The sequence below is a fragment of the Vulpes lagopus genome, chromosome 4 (genome assembly GCF_018345385.1).
Source record: "Vulpes lagopus strain Blue_001 chromosome 4, ASM1834538v1, whole genome shotgun sequence".
In the NCBI taxonomy this organism is placed as follows: Eukaryota; Metazoa; Chordata; class Mammalia; order Carnivora; family Canidae; genus Vulpes; species Vulpes lagopus.
In genome coordinates this window covers 67,948,552-67,970,417 of record NC_054827.1, presented here as the reverse complement: position 1 = coordinate 67,970,417, position 21,866 = coordinate 67,948,552, and the positions used below count along the sequence as shown (strand labels likewise).

The window sequence follows — 21,866 nt, the reverse complement described above, 5'->3', positions numbered from 1 at the left end:
TTATTTTGGACACTGCATATATTTTTTTAAAATCAGAATTAGTATCTCTGAACTGTCATCAGCCCCTAGCATCCAGTGCCTGCTGGTCAACCACTGAATAGAAATGTTCTAAGAAACATGATATTTGTTTCTTTTCTTTTTTATTTTTTTTTTTATTTTAAGGATTTTATTTATTTATTTGAGAGAGAGTATGAGAGAGCACGAGTAGGGAGAAGGAGAAGCAGGCTTCTTGCTGAGCAGGGAGCCCGATGCAGGGCTCAACCCCAGGACACTGGGATCATGACCTGAGCCACAGCCTAAGTGACTAAGCCACCAGGCCCCCCTGTTTATTTTCTTTAATGAAAATAATTAACCAATTACCATTTTTATTGAGCCTCTTATCAGTGTCTTCAGCACAGTGGTGAGGGTAAAAAGAGGTAGTGCGAGTGAATGACAAGATCATAAGGGTGTTTGAGTGCTAGTTGACAACCTAACTAGAGACCGGTTAGTGCATGGATTAGGCCACTACAGGGGCCCCAGGCCCTGTGCAACACTTGGTGAAAATAGTAAATACGACACGATCCTGGCCCTTAAGAAATTCCGTCTGGTGGCAGTGGTGCTGGGCTCTGAGAATCAGATGAAAGCCATTAAGTGTCTCTGTTGTCATGAGGTTCGAGGTTCCCTTGAAGCCCATCCAGACTCTTCAGGAGCTGATGACTGCTGCCAGGAACCTGACCACCAGGTGGGCGAGCTGTAACAGGCGTGAATGAGCAACCTCTCACCTGAGATTCAAGCAACTTTAAAATAATTTCAGACCTTTTCTTTGGACAGTGACTTAGCTACTGGTTGACCTCTCTAGACTTCTCTGGTTGGCATGCTCGTACCATGATTTCCAGAGTTCTTTCGAAAACGCAGTTTTAATCCTTGTCGCCCGTGCTTGAGAACCTTCTGCGGCTCCTGGCCGCCGGTAGCAGCAGTTTGCATCCTTTTTTTTTCCCTTTATGACAAGCGTGATAGATGATGAGTGCTATTCATCTGGGCAGCCCCATTCACGTCCACTGCTTGTGCCCAGAACTGCTTGCAAGTGTAAGCGTGCCCACTGTAACCCTGTCGCCCTTCTCGTCCACTCAAGAAGGCGTCTCAAAACACGTGAGTGAGAATGACATTCTCGTGGGCTCTCATGTATTTCAAACGTAAATTATTCTCAAACTCTGTGCTCTCCTGCTACTAATAATGTACTTGCAGCGGGCCTCACGATGAATCCTCGTAGAGATCAAGACCCCACAGCTCAGACTCACAGTCATTCGTTGTTAGAGCCATACTCCTTCCGTGGTATAAGGTACATTTTCCAGTCTAAGCTAGATCTCCTGCCTGCTGCCCCCCGAGCCCCACCTGGCCATACACGGGTGACTCTGCAGATTTCCTAAAGGTCTTGAAACTTTTCCTGCAGTCATAAATGTCCCCACTTTGGACCTTTCTGACCAAAATATTCTCTACCCGCTTCTGTACCCGGTGAGCCCCGACTCCCCTGTGAGTGCAAACAGGGGACCTCCCAGGTCTGGCTTTGACCCTACCCTCTCCCACCCAAGCCCTGCTAGGGTTACAGACCCTTTCCTGTCTTCCAGCACGACACTGTGTCCTAAGTACTTGGCTTCTGTTTTGTTTTGTTTTGTTTGTTTTTTTCTCATTTTATTCTACATGTCCTCCAAGGTCAAAAACCATCATTTTATTTCCTTGAGTTCCCAAAGTCGAGCATAATGCCTTAACGTAGACCGTACACTTAGGGAATGCTTGTTGAGGATGCTTCTAGCAAAAGTGGATCAGTTCTAGCCAGAACTAATCCAGGCATTCGGGTGTGCTGTCTCATTAATTTTTATTGAAGAAAAAAAAATTACATGTGCAAAGGTAAAGAGACTTCGAGGGAAGCGGTACTATTTCTCTAAGTACAGTTGAGGAAATTGCTTCTAAGTGTTTATTCTCGCAGCAGCATCCTCTCTGGCTTTCAGAAGCTGACAACACAGGCCCTGCCGTCTGCAGTGCCTGCCTCTGGGGATGCCACAGCCTGTTGCCACGTCCTCCGGAAGATGGGAAGGAGGAACAGGGCTCCAGGAGCTTCCTTTCTACCTCTCGGGGTCCCTGCTGAAGCTTTCGACTCTGCTACAGTAGATCTCACAGTATCTTCAAAACTTTGCATCCTGCATTAGTACAGCTAGCCCGCAGAGCGCACCTCTTTATTCACCAGCACGTTTATAGAGGGAGATCGCACACCTGCACCCAGATGGTCTCTAAGCCTGGGTGTCTCCTGGCCAGAAATGAGAGGAGCTTGCAAATCATCCAGCCACCGACTTTGTGTTCCCCTGGCCTTCTGCTAGGCGACGGTGAAGTACAAGCGAGGAAAGAGTGTCTTCCCATTCCACTCCTGTTCGGAGAAACGCGGTGGGTCTCCTTTACAGGTTCCTGGGGCAGGAGATGATCTGCAGTGGCGTATTGTAGGGCCTGGCGTACGTTAGACACGCACACAGGGTCCTGCCCGTGTTGCTCTTTATTCACCTACTGTAAAGGCTTTGTATTCAAAGGAGGCCGTCCATGCTCCCGTATTTCCCCAAAATAGGGATTTCACAGAAGATTCTTGTCGAGAAGAAAGGAGTCTCAGGTTGGTCTGTTAACAAGAAACCAACTGAGGGGAAGCTGTGTGTGCAGGCATGTTTGATCCACAGGACCAGCGGACATGCAGTCCCCACGCGGGTTCGCAGGCACTAACTTTGGCTCCTGGTTCGGGAAGCTGCCCAGCATGTGCATGTGGTGTATCTATGCAGAGCACGGCTTGGTTTTTGTTTTCCTCGCATCTAGTGACGTAACTGCATGAGTTTCTTCCAACCCCCGGTGAATCTTCATGAGCTTATTATACTAGCTTTCCTTTTTACACCAAATGTGTTGGTTTTTCTTTTAGATTTCCATGTCGAAGAAGCACTGGATTGGCCTGGAGTATACCTGCTGCCAGGCCAGGTTTCTGGGGTGGCTCTGGACGCTAAGAACAACCTGGTGATCTTCCACAGAGGCGATCATGTCTGGGATGGAAAGTAAGTAATATTTTTTTCCTTCAAGGAGTGGGACCTGACAATAAATACAGCATGCATCACTCTTTGTGGAGCTAGGCATTATCCTAAGGGAGCTAACCCAGGTTCTTTTTGAGCTTCGTTTTTGTGAGCAGACCACATTGACTCTTTGAGTGCCTGACTGTGCTAAGTAGAGAAAGGAGGTCCTGTGCATTTAAAAACAAATGAAAATAGTTTCGCCAACTAGTTTGTGGAAAGAAGGCAATGACAAACCGTCTGTGATCCTGCCTGCTGCTTATTTTACTCCCTCCTCCTTGGAGCCACCTTCAGATTCCTAGGGAGAATACTATTCCTAGGGAGAAGGGAAGGTAAGTCAGTACACTGCTGAGGCATTTCAAGACGTCAGAGAAAATGCATCATGAGAAACGATCCGCCAAGAAAAGTTGTCAGTTGACTGCAATACAGCACTGTGTTATTTCTGGGTATGTGCGACGTCAAGAAGCATTCTAGGACGATTGGACGCTCCTTCTCCATCAGACCCCGCTCCATGGCAGTGGTGACACTTGGCCCTCTGAAGATGATGCTTGAACCAGTTTGGCCATCACATGTGTAGAGGGAGAGTAGCTTGGCCTTCACATTTTCACAGAGATTCGTTTTATTACTCAAATTTTCTCTTTTTAAGAGCACCCAAGACTGAAGGACTAATTTCTCTGCTTTTCCTTCTGGGTGTCTCTTTCCGAGCTTTTATTTTGCCTTCCGCTATCTCCTTGGAAGGATTTTTGGGAAAAATGTCCATCTAGCCTTTATTGTCTTCTGTGGGCCTGCCACTCTTCTAAATGTTTACGTAAACCACCTCCCGCAGCCCGGCACTGTTGCTGTCCCCTTCATGCACATTATCCAGATGAAGAGATCAAGAGAAGGGAAGTGTTTCTTGCCCCACATCTCAGAGTTGGCCAGTGGCAAGGCCACGCTTCGGCCCCTTCCTGTCTGACTCCAGGGTGGGCCCCGGTACCCACTGTGTGATACTGCCTTTTATGGGATTCTGAGTATTCACATGATTATTTTGTTAAAAGCTTGCTCCCCAATTTAGCAGGTTGTGTTAAGTCTCCCGAATAGTGAATATCCATTTATTCATTTGTTTGTATCACAAATTTACATATGAAGGTAAATCTCAAAATACCAATTAATTGTAACGAATCTTCTCCTTTCAAGCGTATGGCTTGTAGGGTCTCACTCATAAAACGGAGGACCTCCAGAGAGTTCAGTTTTTTTTTTTCTTTCCATTTTCAGAGATACTGATTAAACTTCTGCTAATGCTAAACCTGCTCTGCCACTGTACACGGATGGAGCTTTCTTTGTGCAGGTGGAGATGGAATGCAGTCAGCATCTCACAACAGATTGCTAGCTTTGGTATTGTTTAATTGTCCTTTCCCGTTGTCACACTGGAAAATGGAATCTGAGAAAGAAATCACTTCAGGGTTCAAAGCAATCGAACTCAATATTCCTATTCATACATCTTTGTTACATCTTCTTAGTCATTATTGAACATCTAATGGTATTTTAACAAGTGCTTTTTAAAAGCAAACTGTTTCTATTCATTGTAGCATATTCTTCGTTTTAATGAATATTGCTACATTTTCTGCATGGGTTTCTAGCCACATTTTACCAGAGGAGAAAATTACAGCCTCATTTTCTCCCATTGATACTGTTTCAGCTGGCTAAAGCTGAATTGGATAAAGTCCAATTCTCCATTTTCACGTGATACTCCCTCCAAGCCAACAGCAGAGGCTGGAACAGTCTAATAGGAGAAAAGATCCGGACAGGCCAGCTCGGGGTGGACGATGATGACCTTGGGGTAGGAAGTAAGAGCCACAGATAGACCATTTTCTGTGACTTCCATGTTAGTCCTCGCCAAAGAGCTGCTTTTTCCTGGCATCTGGCTGTCATCTAGAGAACCAATATCATGGGCAAATTGATTACGGTTTCATTTGCCAAAGCCCTGGTGTGTTTATCCCAATAAATGGCACCAACAAAAAGGTGTTTGTTAAAAATGCAAGACTTCTTCAGAGCAGATGCACTGATTTAACTCATTAACATCTCTGTTTCTTCTTTCTCAGTTCGTCTTCATCTTTCACATGTATGAATTTTGTTACCTCTCTTTCCTCGCATCTCTTATATTGCCCATTGGCCTCCAGCAGCCTTTTTAAGCCATGGTTGCCGGGAAATTCCTCTTCCAGAACTCACTTCTCTGCTTTTTAACCACTGTCTGCTTTATTATTCTATGAGGAGAATTAGAAGTGGATGACTCTGTTACATTTTAGAAAAATAGATTTGGATTTGTGGGTTCTGCTCTTTGAACTGACACGCGTGGCTGTCCTGCGTACATAAGGCCCATTATATAAAACAGACAAAATACATAGTTTTTGTTCTCCCTCATTAAATATCCAAGGATTGTAAAAAAGAAAAAGTGCCTGCCTGAAGAATTTACGATGTGCTGGTAAGAGACAATGGACATTAACAATTGGGTGGAAATTGCGTTCTTGTTGCTACCACTGTTTGAAGAGAGTAGTGAGAAATCCTGTATTAATCTTCCTTGGAACTTTTCCCATCCTGATGCATCTCATATTCACAAAATTCTAGAAGGCCAGAGCTTGCTCTAAATCAAATCTAAGCACTCTGTATCCCCTGGTTTTTAGTATGAGATCATTCTTTAACTATCACGTAGCGCTTGGCATTAATAATCCCTAATTAATACTTAGTATCCTGCGCTCTTTGCTATCATCGTAGCAACTGTATTTTTAAGTACTGTCTTTCCCTATTGCTGCCTGTTTTCCGTGATCACCCCCTTACTCTTCTGTTTGACCACGCTAATTAAGCATGGCAACCAAACTGAAACAATAATAATAAAAATAATTTAACCTCCTGAAAGGTGATTGTCATTCCCTTTCTTTATTTGATTTCCATTCTCTTTCCGGTCTGTCCCTTGCTTTAATGTGGCTTCTGTAAGAAGCTGCTTCTCCCTGAAATAAGAAATGCCTATTAGCAGCAGGGCGTAATGAAACTTTTAAGAGCCTCTGGTCTGTCCTGGTGTTAGGGCAGCATCACAGCTAGAGCACTTTCAATTTTAAATGCCTCCCAGCAGGAGTGGGGTAGCTCCTGCCTCAGTACCAGCTGTTCCTGGGTCTCTGTCTTAAAATCATGACTACTGTCAAGTCTTGCTTTTTGGCCTTTCTTTTATTTCTCTCAGCTATGGTTGTGGTTCCACTATGCAGGACTCATGTCGCAAACCCACTTAAGTAAACCATGGGTTTTACTCTTAATTTTTAGGTGTTAAGAGTTGTTTCCTTTATATCATTTTCTTTCTCGTGGAGTTGGACCCATCCAAAAGGGTCCCAAAGATATTGGAAGTTGTACCACTTGGAACTCCCCAACACAAACTAGCTTAGGAAAAATGGAAATGTATTTTGTATAGGTAATTGTACTTATTATTGTAATTGTAATTTGTATAAGTGAAAACTTCAAGGGTGTGGTAGTCCAAAGGACATCACCAAGATCCATTTTTTCACACATTTTTCTCCTGTTTGGCTTCCTTCCTGGGCCCTGATTTGATCCCTCTCTCTGCTTTCAGCTTCAGAATCACATTATCAGACTAGTCTCACGGAAGAGGAGACTTGTGTCCCTGACAGGTCAACAGAAAATCCTTCCATTGAATCTTCTAGCATATTTTTTGGTCTGCCTTAGGTCAACACATCCTCCATCTCCAAATGGGTCATTGTGGCATAAGAATGATATCCACTCTTTGGGTTTAGCCTAAAGTTTTTTATTCTGTGCCTGGAATGTGAGCATAGGGTTGACATCATTGGAAGCAAATGGGCTGAGAGTGAGGCTCAGAATGTTGGGTCGACCACGCAAACATTGAGGTTTCATTAGCACCACGTGAGGGAGTAGCCACCGGGCACCCAGAAAGCATCTGTGTACCAGAGAGCTCCTCTCCCATTTCCCGCACAGCCATCCAGTGCTTGAGCTCTCAGTGCTGGGAAAATCCACGTATTACAACACATACTTTCCGATTGTGGGGCTCACCTGGGTGTTACAAAGTTCTACACTATGTTAGGCTCAAATCTGAGTCTTCTAATTCCACCTTCGTGACACTAATGCAGGATGAACTTACTCCCATTTATCCGCGGCAGTTACTTACATATCTGAAGGACGTCTTATCTTCTCCAGCCTAAGTATCCTCAGGCCCTCAACCAATCTTTGTGCTGACATGATACCATCATCTGAAGGCTCTCTAATTGCTCATCCTTTGAAGTGTTTGGTTGAGAAGTAGCCAGAGTACGTCATGTATTACCTGATCCACGATGCAATTACTGTCCTTACTGTGTATTTTAGATATCGATGAGTGTAAAAGGATTGTATTCACTTTTATTCAACTCTCATTACCATGTGTTGAATCCACTAAATTCTTTCAATATATTGCATAAAATTGTGCTCAAGTTTTTTTGCTGGAAATTTAAACTCACGTAGTGTTTTTATTTTTATTTTTATTTATTTTTATTTTTTTTTCACGTAGTGTTTTTAATTTTTTTTTTTTTTTTTTTTTTTTTTTTTTTTTTTTTTTATGATAGTCACAGAGAGAGAGAGAGAGGCAGAGACACAGGCAGAGGGAGAAGCAGGCTCCATGCACCGGGAGCCCGACGTGGGATTCGATCCCGGGTCTCCAGGATCGCGCCCTGGGCCAAAGGAAGGCACTAAACCGCTGCGCCACCCAGGGATCCCCACGTAGTGTTTTTAAATATTGAATTTAAGACTTTATTGCAGTCACATTTCACCTCATTAGATTTAACAGTTTACAGATACTATTTTATTCTTAATTACCCTGAGAATGAGCGGTCCCCTTCAGCCTTGTATCAGGTCTCGTTTGAGGAGCATGCCTTTGAGGAGCATGCTCTTCATAAATGTTGTTTATAAGACTTGAGTAGTTGAAAGGTTGACTTAGCGAGTTTTGTTCTTGGAGGTGTGGTCTTCTGGGAATCTGTCCCCACTTGCCCCCCAGACAGCTTACAAAACATCCCTTCATCAGTGGTTTATGGGATTTTGCTGAGATCTCTTATCTCAGAGATCTGTCTGCATCGTAACTTTCAGAAAAATCAGCTCAAGATTTGCCCCACTTTAAAATAATGCCTCAATTATAAAGTATTTTTCTTAACTTTGATATTTTTACCTCAATTCACAGGAATTTTTTGTATTGTATAACAGGTCTACTTAGGCAACCAAAGTTTTCTGGAATCTCAGTTATCTGCTTGAGGTTCTGCTTTTACATCTGCAAACTCTTTCATACTTTAAGAATTGAGTGAGCCTGGAAAACAGAACTCAAAGTGACTGAACGGTACCTTGGTACCTTCATACCTGACAGAAAATTATCAGGACTTCTATAGAAAGACTGTTTCCATATTCTAGCTTTCTCACTCACATTGCCATTTGCCTCTTATTACTCAAGCTATTTTCTTCCAGGCTTTTTTCACTTTCTCTAGTTCTTCGTTATGTGACTGTTCTTTCATCTCTTCTGCATACACACATTAAATTTGATAACTGGCAGAGAGATTTCCCATTCTAGTGACATTGATCCTAGGAAGAGAAAACCATTTTTTTAAAGACAGGAGACCTGGGCTTGAATCTTGGTTACCATCTCCTAGTTCTGAGACGTGCATGAAGATGTTTGCACTCCCTTACCAGCAGCTCCCTACTCCAAAAAATGAGGGCTTTAATAAGTGCCTCATTCTGTTGAGTAACAAAAAGCACTTTGTCAAGCAGCCGGTCCTCAGTGGCTTTACTGACCCAGCAAAGCCCAGTGCCATAATACCTAGTTCTGTGTTCTTTTCATCCCTATTTGTTTTGTCTCCAGTGCTGGGTCCATTGGGCGCTGAAGTCATACTGGTTTCTTTGCTGTCTACCTCTTTTCCTCATCACAGGGATTTTTTGCAACGTGTGCATTTCCAGAACTAAGTGTTCTTAACATAGTATTTAAGTATATTGCAGTTAAAGTCTCTGGCCTTTATATAGTATATCTTTGCTTTCCTAACATTGAGGGAACCTTTCCACTTATTTCCTCACTTGAAAACTTATGATTCTAACAAACCATTAGAGAGGGTGGGTGGTGGGGGAATGGGTGAAATAGGTGAAGGGGCTTACAAGTGTACTTACCTGATGAGCACTGAGTAATGCACAGAAGGGTTGAATCACTATATTGTACACCTGCAATGAATATAGCACTGCATGGTAATTACCCTGGAATTAAAATTAAAAAATAAAGAAAAAGCAAAAGAAAACCTATGGTTCTTTTATACAATATATATAATTACGACATTGTATTATACTCCCCTCCTCGGTTGCTGTTACTTATTTGGCATTCCCATAATTTTGATTGATGGCACAAAAGTTTATTTTCTCCTTACTCTCATTTCTTTCTGTGTGTGAATATAGCAAAGCATTTCTTCTCAGCCTTATCTAAACTGTTTGATTAGCTGCTAATGTGCAAAATCATTAACGGGGGATTCAAACTGCTAAAATAAGGAACCGATGAATTCCAGCCTATAGGCCGCAGTTCAGACTCTTAGGCTGAGTGCTTTTTCAGAGAGGCAAACAAAAATCAGCAGGGCTGCGGGCACTGTGTGAAATTTGCAGGGTACTATTATATTCTGTAAAAAAGTTAAATGTAGTTGAAATAAAGACCTCTCAGCAGCATGTAACGTGGGGGTAGCTGCTTTAGAACACGAAATAAACAGCATACCATAGCAACGGTATATCCAGCTCTGTAATCTGACATCCATTTATGAACTGTTCAAGGGGTATCTTTCTTTGAATTATAGAACTTTATAAACTACTTTGAGTTGCACGAAGCTCCAACTATCCCAAAGGAAAAGATTAAGACTGGTCAGCCGGTCAATTGAATGGCTGTGTCCTGATGTGGGAGCCAGGTATGCTGAAGTATGGTATGCTCCAGTTTTATCAGGCTATACAGTAGGTACTATTGCCACGCTACAACACCACTATTATTAGCTATCAGTAGTGGGTCAGAACACTATCAGTATATCAAGTGTACAGCCCTTGGGAAGAACTATGAGGACTTGGTAACTGTCCATATTACTAACTCCCAAGTGGGGGTGAAGTACAGAAACAATATACTAATATGTTCCATGCCCAAGCACATAAACTGCAAGAATCAATGAAAATTTTAGGAACTACAACAGGGAAAAAGAAAGCTAAATATGATCAGTGGATTTTTAGTCGTATCAATATCCTGGTTGTGGTGGTGTACTGTGGTTGTGCAAAATGCTACCTTTGAGGAAACTTCTCTGTGTTATTTCTTGGAACTCTTTATGAAAACACAATTATCTCAAAATTTCAATTCAAAAAAAAAAAGGAAATATTTTTAACTCCTTAAAAACATACCTCTCATTATTTAGATTGCCATTGTGCTATTATAAAGTACTGAAATGTTCTTGAAAAATGAGAAATATAGCATAAGCCTTAAAACATAATGAAAGAGGAGACTATGACACATCAATGTGAACCTTATAGCATACTATGAGTCTTAGATATGTAGAACTCAAGTTATCCAATATCACAGACAAGTTGGCAAAAAGAGAACATTGATGGTTGAATGCAGTGCCATTGTTTTCTAGAATAGTTATGTTTTTTAAGTACAGAAATTCGTGTTTAAAATAATTTCAGATACAAAATAAACTGTTTTCATAGTTTTAAAGAGTTATGTCATATTTGTCCTTTCTCAGTCTCCTAGGATTTAATAAGACCTTGTATATTCTTACACTGGGTCTAATAAAATTTCACATTTCAATTTAAAAACGATCCCATGAATAGCCTATGAAATCTGCTTTGTCAGTGATACTACTTCTGTTTCATAAACTCTGGTATTTTTTTTTTTCCTAGGGATTGCTGTGTGGTTTTAACTACACATAATAGCATATGTAAACAGTATTACTTAAGTTTTAGGTTGACAAAGCTGAATCAATATTTTGTTTTCAATTGAATGCATCATTAATAAGAACTACTTCAGGGACTTATTGTTATCTTTCATGAAAGATGTTCCCAAAAGGCTGTAACAGTCAAGAAGTTCAAATAATTGTGTGATGTGTATTTTTAATGGCAAGAGAATGTTATTTTGAAATTTTTATTCTTCCGCCGGGACTCTGTGTAAGTTCCACAAAAATCACAACCCACCAATCAATTGGTATGTGACAGATTTGATCACTTTTTTGCCTTTACAAATTGCAAATGTATCTCCATAAATATTTAATATTGTTCAGATTCTTCTTTTGCTTATGCAATTGAGCTACAAAATAGTAATAGCTTTTTTCACAGCTTTGTCCCATTCTATAAAGGAAATTCTGTTACAGAAATATTCATTGATCATCTGCAAAATATAAATATTTTATGTATATTCTTCTATAGACGCACAGATACATGTGACTCAACTTTGTTTTTTGAAATATAGTCTCTTGATGTTTTGTATATTTCCCTCACTGTTCCATAAGCTTAGATTACAGGATTTTTATCTTTGTCACTTATCGCAAATAATCTCCCAAACAGGAATGGAAATAAGTACAGTATCTGTCATCATTATCTATTTAAGGACATATATTACTTAGCAATTCATGTAGAAATATAAATTTAAAAAAATATATAAGCATGTATGTTCATAGTATTTTATAACCTGGAAGATAGAATTTAAAAAGCAGAAATTATCATATTTGTTTTAGTTTTTATTATATAGTCCATTTTGTACCTATAGAATAGCTGATTTATGGAAGTTTTATGTTTCTAAGCATATTTGTTTCAAGAATCAGTTGTTTTTTATTTTTAAAATATTTTGAGCATTGTATCCTACATCTTTATATAATATGTATTTGCACTTTGTAAATGGCAAACATATTTTTGATCAAGACCATCATTTACACTTTCCTTATTACAGTGTAAGTTTAAGTTATGCTTTCTTTTGTAGTTTGGAAGAAAATAGCTACTGAGTTAAAATATTTTGCGGAGCTCTGAAAAAAAATAGTTGAGAGTTCTTGGTAGTATTTTTTAAACTCTCATGTGAATAAGAATCCCCTATCTTATTGAGATTATCTTATTGGGATCTTTTGAGAGTACGGATTTCACATTCGGTGGGTGTGAGACCTTACATCTCCAGGCAGTTTGCGTGTTGTCGCTCCACTGACCGCTCGGAGTGGCACAGCTCTACAGGCTAATGGTATTTACGTGATAACGTGTAGACTGTCATATATATTGCTGTACGTGTGCGTAACCAAACAGAAGTGTGAAGGACAAACCATGAAATCAAAGTTTAAGCTCTTGATTCTGTATTTCCAATCAAGTGAATGGTCTGCATTTCTCAAGGTCATTGACATTTCTCATTGACTTATTTTCCAGTCTAATGCCTTTTTCTTTTCTTTTCTTTTCTAAGCTCTTTTGATAGCATGTTTGTTTACCAGCAAAGAGGACTTGGGCCCATTGAAGAAGACACTATCCTTGTCATAGATCCAAATAATGCTGCGGTACTCCAGTCCAGTGGAAAAAATCTGTGAGTGAAATTACTTATGTTGTTATTAAGGCTTGTGCTACATGCATTTTGTTAATATGTAGCATTGGTTCTGGTTTTGGAAAGAGTGTATCCTACAGTGCTGGTGGAAAAACAGGAGACTGATTGGGCCCTCCCATCTTTCATTTTCTAAATAGATGGTTCTAAACCCAACTGAAATTAGAATCACCTGGAAAGCCTAAAAAGAAAACTAGATTGAGATTTGGTCTGGGATGGGGCCCAGGCATCAAATTAGTACTTTTAAACCTCCCCCAGGTGATTCAAATAGGTGCTCAAACTTCATAGCACCGTAGATACTATATAGCTAATGAAGTGAGTTGCTGGTCAGCTAAGATCTGAAGATTCAAAAATTTTTTTCAGCATAAAAGTCACATAACCAAAATCATCAAGTAATCGACATTAAGAAAAAAGTCTTCTTTCTTCTGATCTCAAAGTGAAAACTAAACAAATGTTATTTCTAGCTTTCCTTAGCATTTGTAGGTAATTTGGCTTTGAAAGACTTACTATTTGGTCTTATTCCTAGATGACATTTGGCAACCAAAAAAAATATATATATATTGGCTGATATTCATGGTCACTGAATGGGGCACCTGCTTACAGAGTGTCCTCAACCATTTTAACCTGGCAGCTTCAGGAACTATCCCCTGCTCCATCTGCTTAGGCAGAGGAAAAGCCAGGGAGTCATCCACTCTGAGCATGGCTGCATATGAAGATGATAATAATTAGATTTTTTAATAGGATTCTAGGATGGCGAGTCAGGGGCCAAATCCTAATAGCAGCTCTACCACTTAGTGTGTCTGAGCCTGTCTTGGGGCTTTACCCATGAATCAGAAGCATTCTCTTTCCAGAAAGGAATCAGAGGAAGGGAGAGCAACTGCTGCCAAATGAACCTGCCCAGTGGTGGGGTGTCTGCTGAAAGCAAATTGTAACCCTCGCATCCAGTCACCAACACACAGAATCTAGTTCAGTTAATTAGTCGAGATCAGTGTGTTCCAGTCTTGGCTCATGCGGAAAAAAATCTGTGGTGTCAACGCCATGGTTAAGGCTAGAAGACAGCTTGTGGATTGTCAGATGTCACTTGATCACAACCACATGAAGATCTTGCCCATGTGTTTGTTAATTCTAAGTTCCTTAAGCCTGTGAGTTTACAGTTAATTCTCGTACTCAGATCATCCCAATTGATTTGTTAAATAGATTAACCTTCTCTAATGATTATTCAACACGCCACTCTGCTTAGATGAGCATGTCTACTGGAAGGTGTTTCCTTTGGGTTTTAGTCTTTAATATTAATAATTTAATATTTTATATTAATACAGCATTACATTACCTTGAAGTATGTTGAAGCTATTCAAACTATATAAACCCATTTATATTTTTCTAGACAATTTGCTTTATACACATTTCTAAAAATGTTTATATGATTTTTGAACTCATTTTGAAATTGATGTTATTTGTGTTGTTAATATACCATACCTTGGGGACTCCTGGGTGGCTCAGGGGTTGAGCATCTGCCTTCGGCTCAGGTCATGATCCCAGAGTCCTGGGAGTCCTATTCCTCTGCCTATGTGAAACTGCCTCTCTGTGTGTATTTCTCTCATGAATAAATAAAATCTTTAAAAATACACACACACACATATACCATTTTTTGTAATGACTCTTTGTAATTGTAGGCTTCATTTATAGATTTCTCAAAGATTAAATAAATACCACCTGAGATGTGTCAAGGGCTGTTTCTATTATAACAGGTATTTTCATTTATTTTATATTGGTCTTTAGTAAGGTGGGTACACATTTATCAATTCATAAATTTACGTTACCTTTATAGATTAATTAGCAAAAAAATTCCTCTCGTGTATACTTTGGGAGTAATTATATAATTAAGACAATGGTTTTTATTTTTCAGGTTTTATTTGCCCCATGGCTTGAGTGTAGATAAAGATGGAAACTATTGGGTCACAGACGTGGCTCTGCATCAGGTAATCTTCCATTTGGCAGTTATTCAAATAGAAGTTAATGGAGTTATGCTTTTGAAACGCTCTGGAGCTGTCTGGGCCTTTTTCTGTCGCCCAGTAAGTGGATAACGAGAAAAGGAACTGCCACATCTGAATGTTTCTTTTAGAACTCAGGGCTGGGAGAAGCTAATATGTAAAGAATCAAGTCACCCTGCTGTGTGGGGCTGGCAGGAGGCTTCTGGCCAGATGTGAGGCTTCCCTCTCTTTGCTTTTCTGTGTCCCCAGGTCTTAGTGCTGTCTTATCCCTTGTGTTGGATGTTGTTGTTGTTTTTTTTTTCCCTAAACCACCTTAATCTCCTATAAATCCAGGCAAGATCTTCAGGTACATACATGTCTATATATAAAACATCACATTTTTGTTTTTTTAAAGGAGGTTGTGTTTCCACCACAGAATAGCCAGAAGGTCTTCCTCTCAAAAGATGAGCTTTAATATCCATTTTATGAATAGGTGGCAAAGGAGTATGAAAACTAGGGAAAAACCCTGGAACTGAAAGGGCGTAACTACACTGGTCTTCAGACATCATCTCAGTAAACATTAATTGCTCCTGTATTAGCTGGAGAGCATTGTACTGTTAGCCAAGGAGAGACAAAAAGGAAGTGTGAGGTGGGTAGAGCGAGACCTCCAAGTGCTGGTTCCATTCGCCATTAATTACCTGGATGACCTTGAGCAGATCACTTCATCTCTAAGAGCCTCACTTAAAGAATGAAGGAACCAGACCAAGTGATGATTTTCCGAGTCCCATCCAGTTCTCCTAAGTATCTTCTTCTAAATAAATCCTCTGAAAGCTTACACTCTACTCGCCTGTGAAAGTAGTCTTAGCCAGTCAGTGTGTAACTGTAATAACCATGCAAATTGGTTAAGATTTTTGTTCCTTGTAAAAAAGGTGTTCAAACTGGATCCAAACAGTAAAGGGGGCCCACTGTTAACCCTGGGAAGGAGCATGCAACCAGGCAGTGACCAGAATCACTTTTGTCAACCCACTGATGTGGCGGTGGATCCAGACACTGGAACCATCTATGTCTCAGACGGTTACTGCAACAGTCGGATTGTGCAGTTTTCACCAACTGGAAACTTCATCACACAGTGGGGAGAAGGTAACTCAATAAGACTCTTGATCTCTGATTGTTATTCTTCGCCAGTTATACTAAGAACTAAGGATGGCCACCCCTCACATTTTTGAGGATATAACTGTACTACTGTCCCCTGCAGTGGGAAAAGCAGAGCCTCTGTATACATCCAGTTGGCGATTTTCTTATACACACCCACACCCACACACAGTCTTGCAAGAAGAAAAATGAATGCTTCAACCCAAAAATGTCCAAATAGGGAGAAAGTCCATAATGTGTTTGTGGGTAAGAGATACTATGGAATAAACTTATAAACTGCTTCACCTTATTTCCCCCACTGGTTCCAGGCATTTCAAGGTTTTACTACCGTGAATTTAGAAAATTAGAAAACCTTAAAGTCAGACTGGGTGATTTTACAAATTGTATATCTGAGGTTTTTCTTTGTTCTGTAGAGTCTTCTAGAAGCAATCCTAAACCAGGCCAGTTCAGTGTTCCTCACAGCTTGGCTCTTGTGCCTCATCTGGGCCAATTATGCGTAGCGGACAGGGAAAATGGTCGAATCCAGTGTTTTAAAACTGACACCAAAGAATTTGTGCGAGAGATTAAGCATGCCTCATTTGGAAGAAATGTATTTGCGATTTCATATATACCAGGTACTTCATCTTTATTTTTTGTGTTTTGCCATGTTACACTACTCTGTCCCTAAAAATTATTTGTCTTATTATTTGTGTCTATATGCTCATTTAATGAATTTTTTTCTAAGAGATTGAAGATGCCTTATCAGATACCTTATCTGATGCATATCAGATCTTAATTATTTTAAAACTGTTAGTGCCTTGTAAATCATTTTCAACTCATGAGACCCCGTTCTTTAAATGCGAATGGGAAAGAACTCAAACTTAACTGTTTGTAATAAATTCAAGAATTGTTCCCAAACATTGATTTTCACTTTTCCTTAATTATGATCATTTGCTCTAGTTATTAAATGATTCATATTATGTCTTCACACATCATCCACAGATGGTGTATCTGTGAAAAAAAATCAGCATTCAAAATCCTTCTGCTTCACATTTTTTTCAAAAGCAGTGGCCAAGTTTCTTTTTTTTTTTTTTTTAAGGTAAATATGGAAAGTAAATGAGGCTTGTATTTAAATGCCAAGAGGAATGACCAATAAAACCCCGAATTTTTTTTTCTCCTTTTCAAAATAGATTTTCTTGACTTGAAGAAAATCAGAAAAATGATATAAACTCCAGTTGATTCATATTACAAAATAACTTGTGTAAGAGTTTTCTTTAAATCACGAATACTGGGATCCCTGGGTGGCGCAGCGGTTTGGTGCCTGCCTTTGGCCCAGGGCGCAATCCTGGAGACCTGGGATCGAATCCCACATCAGGCTCCCGATGCATGGAGCCTGCTTCTTCCTGCGCCTGTGTCTCTGCCCCTCTCTCTCTCTCTCTGTGACTATCATAAATAAAAAAAATAATAATAAAATAAATAAATAAATAAATCACGAATACTTGAACAACTGAAAATATATTTCTAAAATGTACATATAATTTTTACAATATATTTCATAGATATATGTGCACCTCTATTAAAGAGCATAGGCTATCTGTAGTCATCACTATTATATTTACGTTTCTCATACTATTAAGGTTGCATATGCCTGCTATCTTCCTAAGCAGCCCCCAGGATATTTAGGAAATGGAATTTAAAGGACTCAGGTGACCAGATAAGAGCAAGTTTGGCTTCCACAAGGAATAGGTTATAAAGTAATGAAAGATTCTCATTAATGTCAGTGAGAAAGAAATTCTCTTGTTGGTTTTTACTTCATACTTACAGAATAAGCTTGGCAAGACCATTCATTTAATAAAGAGGGTGGTCAAGTTCATAAGTGAATAAAAATAAATATGAGGAGAAAAACATTAAGAGAGAAGATGAGAGAAAATCTGGTTAAAAACAGAATCTAAGCAAAGACAAAGTGTATTACACAATTGGGCTTCTGTCTACAATCTTGCACAATAGTAATTGATGCAGACAATGCTGATTTTTTTTTCTTAGTATGTTATGCTAAAGAACCTTTTCTTGAAATACTGAAGAAAAAAATAAAAAGATCTTCGATGGCAGTTCAGTGTGATGTTTATTTTATTATGTTTTAAGTCTTTAAGACATAATGTTCAATCATCCGAAGTGTTTATTTAACCCCACACATCACAGTTTATATTATTTTGTATAAGCACTACTATATTAAGAAATATAATTTTGCTACAAAAACTATTCACGGAATCAATATTAATGGTCTGATTTTTTTTAATTAGGAAAAAATAGGTCTTTGAATATCTGAAGTATGCATCTCACAGTTTCAAACTTCAGTTATCTGAAATCAGATGATTCTGTTTCTACTGTAACTTCACTTGCTGCCTTTGTGTATTTTTTCTCTGATTCTCCTCATGTTGATAGCGTAGCACTTATTTTTTAAACAATCTGCTGTCCCACAATGATTGACTCACTAGGGTGTCTGTGATATCCATGTGTCTCTGTATCTGTATCTGTTCCTAAATCTGTATCATCTGTATCGATATCCCTACCTGCGCATTTCTGATTTTACAGGCTTCTTAGGTAGAAAAGGCCTTGCAGCTCCTGGTTTTCTTATTATAAGGGGGTTTGTGCCTTACCAAACCTGTTTGCCCCCTTCCTATTTCTCAAGATAGATTTGCTTAGTGTTTTATTTTTTACTTTTGTTTTTGATTGTAAGGATTAGGCCAACCACCTGAAGTTAATTGTGTAATATACATGCATATATTTGAAGGCCAGTCTTCTCCGTATTTTATAGAAAGATTAACTGGATGTATCATCACAGGTTTGCTCTTCGCGGTGAATGGGAAGCCTTACTTTGGGGACCAAGAACCCGTCCAGGGATTTGTGATGAACTTTTCCAGTGGGGAAATCATAGATGTCTTCAAGCCAGTGCGCAAGGTATTCACACACATTGCCTACATATCAGTGGTCATGGGAATAAACTAAAATATGAATCTTGGCATTCGATTTATACTTGGATAACTTTTTAAAGCTGTAAGGAAATGTGGTAACTTTCTTAGCTAGGTTGGTAGGAGCTTCCTGTAACTATGTTTCATGTAGAATAAATACCCTTGCCCGTTCTTAGACCAGTTTCTTCAGATGCTAAGTAACAGTGTCTGCATTTCTAAGATTCTTAGTAGACTGCGAAATTCACTGGAGTTGGAATACCAACATCCAAGAAGAGAAAGTACCACAATATGTTAAATTGTACTTTTGTAGTTCTCTTGGATGCAACAGAAATCCCGTTTGCTTTTTGTATGCTTGTTACTGCATTGAGCAACAAGACTTGAAAGTACCACTTTCTGGAATTTATTCAAGTCCTGAAGGGTTGGTTTAGGACAGAGACTAAAGGCTAGTTTTGACTTCGTAAATGGATTACTGGTGCTTATTCTAATAGTGCTTTTTACAAAGCACTGACTAGTTTGGTGTGCCCATTGCCCGCTGTCTCTTCAGTGTACTTTCTGTGCAATATGATTGCCAGAGTGATGAGAACGTTCGCATACGCTGCCTGAATGTGCTTGTGGCAGATCATTTTAGAAAATTCAGCCTGCTAATATGCTGCAAATAAGAGTTATTTTTCAAAACATGTAAAGATATATTGGCTTTATTTGAATCAAAATGTAACTAGAATGAAGCCTGGGACAAACTGTATCTCCATATTCATGACTCTTACAATATTCTTTAAAATACTAAATCTGCTAAATTAAAAAAAAATCTTTAAAATGCCTCAGAATTTGAGACATCTGTCTTTAGAATACTGACAGCTAGGCTGGGATTTGTCAGAATTCATTCTAGAGAGATTTCTTAAGTATCTACTCTGTGCCCGGCACCATGCTAGATAGACGCTAAGGATATGACGGTGAATAGGTCAGGGCGTAGCCTGCACAGCCTCTCCCTCAAATGGAATTTCAGCAAAAGTTAGAGGATCTGAACTGAACCCAACTGAATCTGAACCAAAGATTGCAATACAAAAATAAAATTCCTTTTTTTTTTTGAGTTTCTATTCATGCACAACAAATAGGACTTTTTCACACTGTATCACCTGAAAAAGCAATGAGGAATCAAGTATCTAATCATAGTAGCCCTGCTGAACGAAATTCATCACATTGAGAACATATATTTTACTTCAGTAGTGTTTCAGATCCTTACTGATTCTCTGATCTTCATTGTTGTGCCCCTTTAAGTTAACTCCCTCATACCTATTAATAAAGGTCTTTGCTTTGTCCTGGCATGCTGTTTGCCTTGATTTTTCTCTTAATGTGATACACTGTGTCAACGAGGACGTTAACTTTTCATTCAAATATGCATCTAGAAACCAAAGCGACGTGCTACACGAGAAGCTAAATTCTAAATGAGCCTTATTCTCATAAAAATATGAACAGCCATGAATGAAAACCTCAGAAAGCATTGTGCCTGAACACTAGCCCTCAGCAGACACTCAGCGATGAATAAGTCACAATTTGTCAGTCAGTACAGCAAACTTGGAGTCTAACTCCAAGGTGATATGTGCTTTTCCTTTCAATAAACAAGACTTGATATTACACCAAAATGCAGAAATGTGTTCTGTGTTGACTCAGTGAGCTAAAATCCGTTTGTGAATCTCAGAACAGCTGTTTGGTTACCTTCTCAGCACAGAGATTTAATTGGGGTGAAGGAAATCGCATGGTGTATCGACTCCTACGTAAGAAGAGATTCTTCCTTCAAAACAAAAGTCAAGTTTTCCATGCTGTGTCTGCACCTCTGTTTGTGCCTGCCCACCCACCACTTACTTCCGTGTGCACTTCAGTTCTCCCGTTTCTATTATGTTCTTTAGGAAAGTTTATGCCTGAATGTATGAGCTCCCTTTTTATGTCTGTGCAGGGAGGCTAAGACAGTAGGACACTAAGGAGGATGGTTCTATCAAATGGTATCACAAAGGTATGAGGGCAAAAGATTCATAGTCACCTCCCACTTTCGTCTCCCCATAATCACAGGAAAGACTATGGTCCCTAACATCTGCTTGCATGCACACCCTGCAGGCTGGCATTTTTTTGCCTTCTTACTTTTGCAAGGCAGCTTGTTTGGAAAGGAATGATCCCTGCCACTCCATCCCAAAAAGAAAAGAAAAAAAAAAAAAACAAAACAACAGTGAGCCCAGATTTATGTTGCTTCTCCAACCTTAACAGTGGAGATTAAAATTTACAACATTTGACAGTATTTGAGGTCAAAGTTTCACATAAGCAAAATAATGTATCCAAAGCTACAGAATAAGTAGCACAGCTCAACTTTATACACAAGTCTTTAGACCCTAAAATGTGTCTAACCTTTTAATCCCCTGAGGTTGCACGTTGGTATAAATCACAGCATAACTTGGTACAACTTCTTAGAGAACTGTTTTTAAAACTTCATGTCAAATTTAAACATTATTTGGTGTTAAAGCAAACATAATTACGCTACAGAGAACACAAATCCCTTATGCATTTTTAAGACAAAATAGAAGATTTTGAGAGCAGGTTGCCATGGGTTGGGTCACCAGATGCCCCAAGGGGGATGCCGTCATTCTTGTCAGTTTTACTTTGTCAGGGAGGGGTACCTCAAGAGAAGAGAGAAGAAACCCCAGAAGAGTTTACAAAGCTTGGATGGAAGATCTTTAAATCCATTCAACTCTGAAATCCTCAAGCTTAATCCTAAAGCTTACAATGTGATTTTCTGTTTCAAATGACACAAAGCAGTAAAAAAGTTCATTAGAAAGATTACAGTTGAATGCTTCCGACTGCAGCAGGAACAGAGGTCTCTAAGTCCTATCTACTATCCTCCCTCGGAGCCCCCTAACGGCCACAGAATATTTCCAGCAGAACCCTTGGCTCCCTGGATCAGTTTGAGAACCACAGACAGAGGTTTATTGACTGTAGACTTGAATTGACCACATACTCCAATTCATTTAAAGGAAAATCCTTAGCCAAAGAGTAGTTCACACACTTACCCCGCCCCTTACCTTTGCTCTATTGTACTATGTTTCCTATCAGAAAATATGAAGCACTTTACAACCACCCGTTTTACAAAGCAGTTCCTAAG

At 39.5% G+C, this 21,866-nt stretch overlaps 1 protein-coding gene across 14 annotated transcripts in view; it reads left to right on the top strand.

Annotated features, from left to right (window-relative positions):
• The window catches only part of PAM (peptidylglycine alpha-amidating monooxygenase), a 274,617-nt gene that overhangs the window by 238,910 nt on the left and 13,841 nt on the right, over nucleotides 1-21,866 (top strand). For all 14 annotated transcript variants that reach the window (XM_041752522.1, XM_041752527.1, XM_041752526.1 and 11 more), the window contains 6 exons: nucleotides 2,930-3,059; nucleotides 12,520-12,636; nucleotides 14,558-14,630; nucleotides 15,551-15,761; nucleotides 16,187-16,387; nucleotides 18,595-18,710. In XM_041752522.1, the coding sequence (XP_041608456.1) occupies nucleotides 2,930-3,059; nucleotides 12,520-12,636; nucleotides 14,558-14,630; nucleotides 15,551-15,761; nucleotides 16,187-16,387; nucleotides 18,595-18,710 (848 nt within the window). The remainder of the gene's footprint in view (nucleotides 1-2,929; nucleotides 3,060-12,519; nucleotides 12,637-14,557; nucleotides 14,631-15,550; nucleotides 15,762-16,186; nucleotides 16,388-18,594; nucleotides 18,711-21,866) is intronic.